Source organism: Scomber japonicus, chromosome 16 (genome assembly GCF_027409825.1).
Source record: "Scomber japonicus isolate fScoJap1 chromosome 16, fScoJap1.pri, whole genome shotgun sequence".
In the NCBI taxonomy this organism is placed as follows: domain Eukaryota; kingdom Metazoa; phylum Chordata; class Actinopteri; order Scombriformes; family Scombridae; genus Scomber; species Scomber japonicus.
This window is the reverse complement of record NC_070593.1, coordinates 3,008,862-3,021,422: the sequence shown is the minus strand read 5'-3', so window position 1 is coordinate 3,021,422 and position 12,561 is coordinate 3,008,862. Positions and strand designations below refer to the sequence as shown.

Here is a 12,561-nt window from a genome sequence, read left to right as displayed (position 1 = left end):
CTAGATCTTATATTATTACATCTTAATGACTAGAAAGTCAGTGCCTCCTCCAAAATACTTTAACAGTGCTCCTGGGGAAGTTTCATATAACATATGAGCATAATAGGGAGTTGATGTTTATTTACTCACATAAGTTACTGTGCTCTGCAGCAAACAACTGCAAACAACATACCTCAAACTATAAGTTAACTAAGTTAATTCATTAATGCAAAGCCATATTGATAGCATAGACTGTATGATTGATAGCAAACGTCACCGCGTTTGTAATTAACGTTAGTGATTAAACATTTGCTATCAAACGTTATCAGAAACGTTGTTTTGATGCCAAAAAGCGACCCAGAATAATACTGATAATCAACTTATTCAAAGTATTACACAAACACAAAAACGTTAGCTTGAATAGTAAGCTATCTATCCTACCCAAAAGAGAAATACATTTCTCTTGTTTTGAACTAACGTTAGCTAGCTAATTTGCTATTATAGGCTAACGCAGTTGGATCAAAATCTCAACAATAATTAGGAACTTTCCTAATTTGAGGAAACTTTTCAAAATCTCCTTGACACACAGTGTTACATTACCAAGACATACCTTTATCTTGTCGTTTTCTTCCTTTTTCATTTTTCTGCCCATGAAGGGTATATCCTTTCTTCTTATTCACCTGCTCCTAGCTCCTGCACGTTGGCTGCACTGCACACGTTACTGGCGGAGCTCTGACAGCAGAGAGGCAGTAGGAAACTACACTCTGTTAACATAATATTGTTGTTTTATGTTTTGGGTTTTTTTCTGTACAATAACGTACATTTGATAATATATGAATAACCACTCACACAAAGAAAAAAAATAATTTATTTCTTTTTTCTTTTTTTAAGTGAATTGCTCTTGGGGCCCCCTAGTGGTCACGGGCCCCTAAGCAGCTGCTTAGTTGAGAAGTTCGCTTATGCCTTGGGCGGCCCTGCACCTTGTAATTTAGGAGATAAAATTATTTACAAAATGTGTACTGTATTAGTTTGTGTCATTACCTTGGACCCTCCACCATTATTTTTCTGGTTATTATTACATAAGATGCTTTGTGTCACTTCTGAGCAAACTCACCTGATTTAAGTATCTGCTGAGCGATATTCACTTTCGCCACTAGATGGCGGTAGCGGTTTTGGTAAATTAGTGACTAGGGCTGTAGTCCTTTCTTTATCCCACTGCTTCATTTATTACGGTGAAAAGCATACGCGTAGATTACGGGGGAACGGGTGGGATATGTCCCCACCACTATTTATAATTTGAATTTTGTCCCCACCACTTTTAAAATGTGCAAACCAATTGCGACCGAAAAAAAATCCCCACATACTCAACCGAAATCGTCGAGTCTAAATCATGCGATAGGCGCGCACTATGACATCCTCACTGCATGCACACCTGCCTGGCTGTGTGTGGAGCAAATGAGCGGGAGGGGATTGTGATCGTCAGTACCTCATCCAGTGGCGTGGTGCGCCGCGCGCGCACCTGTGGGCATTCATTCCAGCAGGCCTACTACACACGATGATACATCATCTAGCCTGCATGTGGACTGCCACATAAGGTAAGAAATTGGTTTACGTAATTTTGCTGCTGGTTTTGTTTGCTCGTGATGACCTGGCCAAAGGTAACCCATGGTCCTAAGCTACGATTGTGATCTGATTCTGGCTGGTGGTCAGCTAACAAGCTACACACAGTGGGATTGCTATACCAATGTGGTTATAGTTGTTTTGTCTGATTGAGATATGTGACGTTAGACTTGAAGCCTGGTAGGCCTATCAATATGTTCTCGCATAACCTATGTGATTATCCTAAACTGTAGGATTTTATTTGCGGGCAATTTGCTTATGATGTAACGAGTGAAGTCTACATTGGTCCTTCGCAAGTGTTTACTGGTGGTCAGGATTTGACAGATGCAATTCTCGTCTGGGTGCTTTTTTCTTCTGTTTTTTTTAATGCAGTATAACATAAGCTGCCAGCAGCCCTGGCTCTCAGAAGGCTGATGCTCAGTACCTCGTTTCATTTCGTACCCCCTTTACAGTCTGGCATTGTTTGTCTGGTAAACTTTGTTGATGTCAAGAGAAGTGTTAAATTGCCAACACTGTTCTTTGTCCTATGTGTATTAGTATTACATATCCCGAGCCAATACACTGGTCTTTCCAACGCCGTTTTGCAAAACAAGCCAAAACACAATCTGTGGTTTTCAACTTTTATTGTTCGAATACAATTTTCAACACCTGACAATACACTGTAGAGCAGGGATTCCCAAACTGTGGTAGGCCTACGCGTACTCCCGGTGGTACGCGAGCTGCTTCTAGGGGGTACGTACGCGAGATGAAAAGGGCTATGGCGGACAGGTGTTAAAATTAACTTTTTAAATCTTTTGTAATTAATTCATGAATAAATACATAATTTCGAATCGGATCATAACGATATGGAAACATGAAATTAAAGGATATCACTTATAAACTGTGTAGGTGTTCATCAAAAAAAGGGCAGCTTATTAAACATGACGCTGGAATAGCTACATCAATAGAATGCGTTACTTTTGTGTCGGATGGTGGGTGGTCGTGGGGCAACAGTTTTGGAACCGCTGCACTAATTCAAGACTCATTGTGGATATAACAAGTTTTTTTTTTTAAAACAACAAAAACGGAAAGGAGGGGGGGGGGCGTTACGTTTTTTGTCCCCACCACTTCTAAAACCAAACTGACGCCCTTGGTGAAAAGAGCATTTCACCCTTTGTTGGATTATTCTGCTGAGAATAAAATCAAGTGTTTATATGTTTGTTGTGCTGTTTGTGTCATTTTTTGGAGGGAAAGGGAAACATCGACTGATATTAAATTGTGAGATGAAGGTGATTAATTTATCAAAGCAGCTCCTACAGAAACTTTTACTTTCACACGACATCAAGCTCATCATAATACTTATGCACTTTTGTTTTTTCTTTGTGTGTTAATATAGTTATCACTGGTAAAGACAAATTAACTGAGGACATTTTGTGGTCAAATAAAGTAGTGCAGGATCTGAAATGAGGAAACTACAGTAAATGGACACAAACTGAAGTACATTCTCTGTGTCAGTGAACTTCAGACACAAGATTTATATCTGTAGAGAAGGTGGGGTGATAATTACAACTCATTAACACCAACATTCAGTGTGAGGAGACAGAGGAGGCGTACGTTGTTTCATGGTAAGAGGAATATAAACTTGGGGAAAACAAAATGTGCAGAACAAATGCATTCTTCTGAAAATACTGCATGACATATTGTTCTCTTATCAATATGTGATATATGAGTTGAGCCCAAGACCTGCCACAATGAGCTCGTTGTTGGGTGATTACTGATTAAATAAAGATTAAATAGAGCGTAAAGTGCGTGTTTACAGACTTTAAGTATCTGTCAACTCAACCAAACAGGTATTTCAGGCTGTAATTAATAGCTGTTTATGGAGGGAAATTATATTGATACACTCTGAATGTAGTTTGATTTACTGAACAGGAAGTGCTTTAAAAGTAATCTATGAGCTGTGTGTGCTTTCTGCTGCTGTTGACCATTTCTTAAAGCATGATGTGTGATCAATTTAAATTTAGCAAAATGAAACACCAGATCCAGTAGGTAAAAGCCATGACTTATTTTTCAGCTACAGATTTCAACAGATCTCTGTGATCTCTAACAAACAGACATTTTCTATAATATTGTTACAGACTTACAGAAAACCAAACTAGTTTATGATGAACACAGTTGTGATGATATAATGCTTATAAAAAGAAATCAAACCTTTCACCACTCATCATACCTTTTTACATACTACGCAACATTAAGTTCCCTCTAAATATCGTATGTGTTGAATTTACATAAGTAGCACAATCATCCTAGCATATTATAGTAATCATTGTGATAAGAAAAAGTCTCACATAAAAAAAACTTTAAAAAAAATATCCATAATAATAATAATAATAATAATAATAATAATGATGACTTGATTTGTATGGCACCGTTTACACAATATACACCAAGTGCTTCACATAAAAGGAACATAAAATAAGAGCAAAAAAACAGAAAAGAAAAAAATATACATAAAACATTACAAATACAACTATATGAGGAAGAACAAATAAAAACATTCAAAAATAGTGCATGGTAAAAACAAAATAAAATCAAGTAAAATACAACTATTAAAAGAAGTGCAGTAGTAACTGATAGAAGAGCTAATTAAAAGCTAAAGTGAAGAGATATGTTTTTATCTTTCTCTTAAAAATATTTCGTGAACTGGCTTCCCTGATATCTAAAGGTAGTTTGTTCAATAGTTTTGGGATGTAATTGATAGAAGCTGCATCCCTGATTTTCTCTCTGCTGTTTAGTCAGAAGGCTTCACCTCAGACTACTCTGCAATGGCCTGCTCCACATGATTGTAGCTGAAAACCCGACACGCTATCTGCTCAGTTTCTGTCTTCTCCCCACACTCCATTAAACAAACAAACCAACCATCATCAATGTAAGCCAGGTCTGAATAACCACTGGGTCCATAGTTGATGATCCAGGGTTTGTTCCATGCATTTGGATTCTGTGGGGTTTTGTTCAGATACACTCCTAAATCAACCCTTTTGTACTCATCAGTAGGGTGGCTGAAGAGGAGCCACTTGTTATGAACTGGCTGCACTTCACTTTGATCTGGAAAGGAGACTACACTTCCCTGACAGCCTGTGTCCAAAAGTTTTACAACAGAATTGGCAGTACCAAACTCTTCTCCTCCACTTTTACTGAAAGCTTCTATTCGTTGCCCTACAAGACACCCTACATGATGCCCTGGAAGACGCGCATTGCAGTAGATTATGCTTTTGCCTTTATCATCAAACACCTCTGCCATTTCACATTCATTTGATTTCATTGTAAGTTTATTGCCCAGTGTCCAAGATTTACCCTGATTATCACTGTACAGGCAGAGTGCAAAGGAAGAATCACACCAACAGCAACAGTAACAGCTACAGTAAAAGCAACAAGGATAATAAGCATAAAGTGGGACAATCAATCTACCACTTTCCATTTGAATACCATGGCCTGGCCCAACACCCATTGTGTCCCACTGCTCGATTTCATCCAACTCATTTTCAGTGAATACAGTCACCTCACTCCAGGTTTGGCCATCATCAGTGCTCTTGATGTAGCAGAGATGGGTCTCATTTTTGTGGTGCTCTATCTGGTCCCCCTCTGTGACTCCGTCTTCGACACAGATGAAGAACAGGAACAGTGTTTTGCTGTTCTTCTCATACACCGGGCAGGGGTTCATAGGACGGCATCCATGAAGATGTGCCTTGGTAACTTCTTTTACATCTGACCACTGAGAACAAAAAAAAGATATGTGAAAATATGATGAACTCAGCATGGATGCAATTAAAAACTGTGTCATCACAAGAAATATACAAATAAACCAGTTGCTGTAGATAATTACCTCAATTGTCACCTCAGGATTGGATTCCTGATTCCTGTTCACCTTTCCTGTTCTCATGTCCAGCGCCACTGTGCTGGCATCATCTGTAGTCATCCTGCGCTCTGCAAAGGACAGGATCTTGTTGTCTCCGAGGTAGATTAGAGCAGGAATCCTGTGCACCACAGATGTGAAGACAGTTTCCTTGGATTCCTCTGGAGTGCGGAGATATGAGGGTTTGTTTCCCATGGTTGATGTTTGTGTATAAAATGATGAAGAAGAATGAAAGACGTGCGTACTCCTCCAGTATCATCAAGGTATTCCTGTTGAGGGTTTTTATAAGTCTGGATGATGCAGGGAGGAGTCTTTATTGCTCAACTTGAAACTATTTTTCCAGTTTTTTCTTTTCCTTAAGATACAGCTGACACACAATGAATCATGTCTAAGTTGTCTTGGAGTGAAACCAAGGTAAACTGATGGGAGTTTTTACACTTAAGTCAGATAATCCTTCCTGGTAGTTTATTTCCATAAACATATAGCTATCGCAGCAGCAGTGTATGTTTCAACCATGCATCGATAAAACTATACAAAATTATTATTGTACAAATATAAATTATATTACACATATATATATTATTGCATTAGCATGTAATAATATATATTTGTGCCCTCTGGTGCACAGTAATTGGTCAGTGCAGTTCTCCCAGCTGCAGTGAACTCTATCAAATGCTGCCTGCAGCTTAATATGCGCCTCATAGGGACTAAGAAGGCACTAACACGGTGGATCATTTACTCTTTGATGTATTTGATAATAAATGATCAAAGTTCATAACAGCAGACCTCATTGTTTATTAGAAAACCAGAAATGTATAACCCTAACCCTTTACTAATGATTTACAAATTATTAACTTAAGGCATGATGACTCTTAAGAAAGTGACTGTGACTGGTAAATGACAAATAAGGGTTGGTAGGATGAGCAATTCAAAAATTAAAATGTATGTTTTGTATTTTTGTTGGTTTTATATCATTTGAAATGACATTTGCACCATTTTTATACCCAAAGTAAGACTGAATGCTCCTGAAAATGTCAAATGGTGTAACCACAAAAGAATGGTAAATATTAAATATTTTATCCACCTACAGTGTTTTTAAGTGGACTTACTATACTATACTATACTATACTATACTATACTATACTATAATAATAATTACTTAATTTGAAAAATTTAAATGTTTCCTGATTGCCATGACTCCCCAGATTAAATGTAATATTTAGAACGTTTTATTGAGAATTCGCGGAAGTTATTCAGACGTGCAAGTTATTCATACGTTTATTTTCACATTTTAACCCCTTTAAATTTGACTAAACCACATAGACACAAAAAAATGTCCTTTAACCCATATACAAACCCACACCCGCCGATGGGGGGGGGGGGCAAAAGTGTCCCAGAATTGGGCCCTCATCAAATTATGGAATAATTTTTAAAAATATAATTAAAATAGGCCTATTTGTGAAAAGAAATATGTAATATTTGAGTTACATAAAAGGTTTTTATTTGTTTTCTTCCTAATTCTCATTGAAATAGTGGTCAAGAACCTCCACCACTGATCAAAATTTGATGTCGTCATTTGATTTTAAGTTCAGTGCGCTCAAAATGTCCACTCAGCACAATATTGGTGCTCAGAAAAGGAAAGAAAAGAGAAGAGAAGAGAAGAAGAAAATAGAGGCCTTAGAGATTTTCTAAAAAAATATTTAAAAAAGGTGGTGACGGTGAAGCTGGAACTAGTAAAGTCAACGTAGAGCAAGGTAAGAAACAGCGCAGCCAACGTTTACCAGCCTTGTAACTGTGGCAGAGAGAAGAGAGAGAGAGAGTCACAGTGGAGTGGGAGGGGCCCGCTGCCCTGTCAGAGAGTCTGAGCAGGATGGACCAGAGCCTGATCACACATTTAATTTCAGCGATCCTGCTTTATGGCCAACTAAAATGACCAACTCTGAAAGAGTGAACGTGATGGCAAAACGAACGCCTTTCTCAGAGAGCGCAAAGGAATTGCCAGCAGATGCAGAGGGCAGGGGATTCCCAAACTATTTGACATATTCCACATCCCACAATGGAAGGGAAAAAATTGATAGGGACTGGATTGTATACAGCAGCTCAAAAAAGGCTTTATTTTGCCTACCATACTTGCTGTTCTCCTTTAAAGTAGAGAAAAAGTCAACTAGTCCCTAAAAATCCCTTGGCCACATACTCACCATGTACATCTCACACGTTAAACCTAGTTGGTGTGACACACATTTTCAGCCTCTCACACAGACAGTCACACATGTTCAGAAGCAATTATTGACTGCTAAGCTCTCCACATCTGACATTTCTTGTGTTTCCCCTTCCCCAATGTTTCTGTGTCCTTGTCAGTCTCTGTGTTATGTGTCAGGCTGCTGGTGTGGGCGGATCCTTCTCTACTCTGATTGCTGGCTTCTGCCTCCATTAATACAATACATGTTAATACATGCAGCCCGGGCCTGCCCAAAAGTAGACATATTCTTTGGCTTCATCAATCAGCTGTACAAACTATTCAGTGGCAGCCCTCACTGATGGGAAAATCTTACAAAGAGTTTTGGGTTGTTCTCTGCACAGCCTGTCTGACACATGATGGAGTGCGTGGATAGAGGCATTGCGCCCAGTGGCAAAACATTTGCCCGTTTTATTCTGTTTGGCTTTATTGCTTTAATTGTCTTTGATTCTGTTAAGCGTCTTTGAGTATTGTTTAAAGCGCTCCATAAATAAAATGTATCATTGTAAATAAGAAGATAACAAAAGAGGAATTCATTAAAAAAACATATTTAATACAACAGCTAAGAAACAAAACATATTTTATATTACTTTTTTATTTACTTGTGTAGTACTCCTTACTGTATTTCATTGTTTCCTTCTTTCATCTTGTTAATATCGACCTTGTTACTGCTCTTTGTGTTGTATATCTTTGCCTTGTGTTGTTCTGCCTCTGTTTTTAAAAGATATGTTAATAAAGTTATAATTTATGTAAATATTTAACTTTGGCAGTAACCTCATTAAGGATCCTAATAGCAGGATGTGGATTAAAAGAGTACTCCACCCATTTAGCTCTTTCACTTTAGACCACCGATGCTAGAAGAGTCTTTGGTGAGTTCCAGATATTTCTCCTAGCTTCTTTCTATCTGACCAGTATTATTTTACTCTGTGGAAAATCAGTCCTCTGAAACCAGCTGTGTGTCTATGAAGAGTGACAGCTCACAAGGTTGCATTGTAAACCTTGAAGGGCCTTTAAAGCTCAGCAAAATTTGCTAAATGTGAGAATTTTCTGTTGTAGTTTGATTGTAATCCACAGTGATTAATGCCATGGAAGCAGACACCAGATTAGCAAATTTACAGAAAAATCATTCAATTCATATTTGGCAAAGTCATTAACCCCCCCCTACTGGCCACACAGAGAATCAATACATAAAACCTCAAAGAGCAGCCAGGCATGTTTTACCCATCTATGGTTTTTAATCTGAAATGGTAGCAAATTCAGCTACAAGAGCAGCCTGGGGTTGATTTACACTTAATATTAAAAGTGATATAGTACTAAGTGGAATACCGAATGTCGTCTAGGCCAACTAATAGTGACAAAATAAACCAATCATTTACTGTAAACAGAATCTGCTTTATTATTTTTTGTTTTAAATAAACTGCAACAGCAAATGTACAAAAACAGACAGTATTAAATAAAATCAATTCTTTGAAAGACGCAAGGCAAATTCCTTCCATTTCACCATGTTGCTACTGTGCTCTCCACTGTTTTCATGCTGTTTCAACAGTGCACCTATGTTGACCCAATCCTGCCGTTCTTCAGTTGCCAGTTTTATGGACAGCAAAAGCAATAGACTGCATCTTTACTTTTTGAATACATGAGCCAGCTCCGCTTTACTTCTTCCCCATTTACTAAGTGTCTGTATGTGTAATGATGGTGGAAGCTTCGGCCATCGTGTCTTTTTGGGAATGTGAATGTGTCCTCCATAGGCAGTGGCCCTCTTAAATACCTGTTCAGTCCTTTCTGAGTCTGACAGGAAAGAGGGACACTCAGCTGGGTCTACTGGCGGAGCTGCTGATTCCTGCTGCAAACTGAACGCAGAAGAAGTGGGTGAAACATCAATCTCGATGACCAGATGAAGGACCTATAGGGAAATTAAAATAATATTTTTTGACAAAATTGTTCATCTCAGAATATTCTGCAGTACACTGAGTATTTATAAAGGCTGTTTTGTTGTTAACTTACCAGGTAGAGCTGAGGTTGCAGAAGACACAGAGGGGACAATGGGCACAGTGGATAGAGCAGAGGATAGAGACCTAAAATGAAAAACAACAACAACAAAAGCCAGCCATGTTATAGTCATATTACACTTGAAAATTATGCTGCTTATTTTCTAAATAAAAAAGTACAGCTATAGCTTGTAATAAGAAAACAAACCACCAGTGGAACAACTGAAAATTGCTTGAGTTTTTAAATAATATGCATTTGTCTAAAAACATTGTCCCTTGTCATATGATTATATCTTATATTAAAAAAATATTCATCTCAGTATGTTCTGCAGTGGACAGAGCAGCTAACTTACCAGGTACAGCTGAGGTTGCAGAGAGGACAGTGGGCACAGTGGATGGAGCAGAGGATAGAGATGGACCTGAGATGGAAAACATGTCCCTTGTCATATGATTATATCTGATATCATACCTCAAACTATAAGTTAACTAAGTTAATTCATTAATGCAAAGCCATATTGACAGCAAACGTCACCGCGTTTGTAATTAACGTTAGTGATTAAACATTTGCTATCAAACGATATCAGAAACGTTGTTTTGATGCCAAAAAGCGACCCAGAATAATACTGATAATCAACTTATTCAAAGTATTACACAAACACAAAAACGTTAGCTTGAATAGTAAGCTATCTATCCTACCCATAAGAGAAATACATTCCTCTTGTTTTGAACTAACGTCAGCTAGCTAATTTGCTATTATAGGCTAACGCAGTTGGATCAAAATATCAACAATAATTAGGAACTTTCCTAATTTGAGGAAACTTTTCAAAATCTCCTTGACACACAATGTTACATTGCCAAGACATACCTTTATCTTGGCGTTTTTCTCCTCTTCCTCTTTCTTCCTTTTTCATTTTTCTGCCCATAAAGGGTAGGCTATATCCTTTCTTCTTATTCACCTGCTCCTAGCTCCTGCACGTTGTCTGAACTGCACACGTTACTAGCGGAGCTCTGACAGCAGAGGGGCAGTAGGAAACTACACTCTGTTAACATCATATTGTTGTTTTATGTTTTGGGTTTTTTTGTACAATAACGTACATTTGATAATATATGAATCACCACTCACACACAGAAAAAAAAAATACTTTTAAGTATTTTAAGTGAATTGCTCTTGGGGGCCCCCTAGTGGTCACGGGGTCCTATAGCAGCTGCTTAGTTGAGAAGTTCGCTTATGCCTTGGGCGGCCCTGCACCTTGTAATTTAGGAGATAAAATTATTTACAAAATGTGTACTGTATTAGTTTGTGTCATTACCTTGGACCCTCCACCATTATTTTTCTGGTTATTATTACGTAAGATGCTTTGTGTCACTTCTGAGCAAACTCACCTGATTTAAGTATCTGCTGAGCGATATTCACTTTCGCCACTAGATGGCGGTAGCGGTTTTGGTAAATTAGTGACTAGGGCTGTAGTCCTTTTTTTATCCCACTGCTTCATTTATTACGGTGAAAATGAAGCATTTCACCCTTTGTTGGATTATTCTGCTGAGAATAAAATCAAGTGTTTATGTTTGTTGTGCTGTTTGTGTCATTTTTCAGCAGCTTCTACAGAAACTTTTACTTTCACACGACATCAAGCTCATCATAATACTTATGCACTTTTGTTTTTTCTTTGTGTGTTAATATAGTTATCACTGGTAAAGACAAATTAACTGAGGGCATTTTGTGGTCAAAGTAGTGCAGGATCTGAAATGAGGAAACTAAATGGATACAAACTGAAGTACATTCTCTGTGTCAGTGAACTTCAGACACAAGATTTATATCTGTAGAGAAGGTGGGGTGATAATTACAACTCATTAACACCAATATTCAATGTGAGGAGACATATGATGTTTCATGTTAAGAGGAATATGAACCTGGGGAAAACCAAATGTGCAGAACAAAGGCATTCTTCTTAAAATACTGTATGACATATTGTTTTCTTATCAATATGTGATTTATGAATTGAGCCCAAGACCTGCCATAATGAGCTCGTTGTTGGGTGATTACTGATTAAATAAAGATTAAATAGAGCGTAAAGTGTGTGTTTACAGACTTTAAGTAACTGTCAACTCAACCAAACAGGTATTTCAAGCTGTAATTAATAGTTGCTTAGGGAGGGAAATTACATTCATACACTCTGAATGTAGTTTGATTTACTGAACAGGAAGTGCTTTAAAAGTAATCTATGAGCTGTGTGTGCTTTCTGCTGCTGTTGACCATTTCTTAAAGCATGATGTGTGATCAATTTAAATTTAGCAAAATGAAACACCAGATCCAGTAGGTAAAAGCCATGACTTATTTTTCTGCTGCAGATTTCAACAGATCTCTGTGATCTCTAACAAACAGACATTTTCTATAATATTGTTACAGACTTACAGAAAACCAAACTAGTTTATGATAAACACAGTTGTGATGATATAATGCTTATATAAAGAAATCAAACCTTTCACCACTCATCAAACAACTTTTTTACATACTAAGCAACATTAAGTTCCCTCTAAATATCGTATGTGTTGAATTTACATAAGTAGCACAATAAAATCATCCTAGCATATTATAGTAATCATTGTGATAAGGAAAAGTCTCATATAAAACACTTTTTAAAAATATCCATAATAATAATAATAATGATGACTTGATTTGTATGGCACCGTTTACACAATATACACCAAGTGCTTCACATAAAAGGAACATAAAATAAGAGCAAAAAACAGAAAAGAAAAAAATATACATAAAACATTACAAATACAACTATATGAGGAGGAAAAAATAAAAACATTCAAAAATAGTGCATGGCAAAAACAAAATA

The 12,561-nt window shown here is 37.4% G+C and overlaps 1 protein-coding gene across 1 annotated transcript; it reads right to left on the bottom strand.

Moving 5' to 3' along the window:
- Positions 1-4,393: 4,393 nt before the first annotated feature.
- LOC128375800 (sialidase-3-like) lies at positions 4,394-5,686 on the bottom strand. Its single transcript, XM_053336217.1, has 2 exons — positions 5,462-5,686; positions 4,394-5,350 (listed from the first exon to the last, which is right to left on the bottom strand). Exons 1-2 carry the CDS (start codon positions 5,684-5,686, stop codon positions 4,394-4,396), a joined length of 1,182 nt encoding a protein of 393 aa, XP_053192192.1.
- Between the last annotated feature and the right edge of the window lie 6,875 nt (positions 5,687-12,561).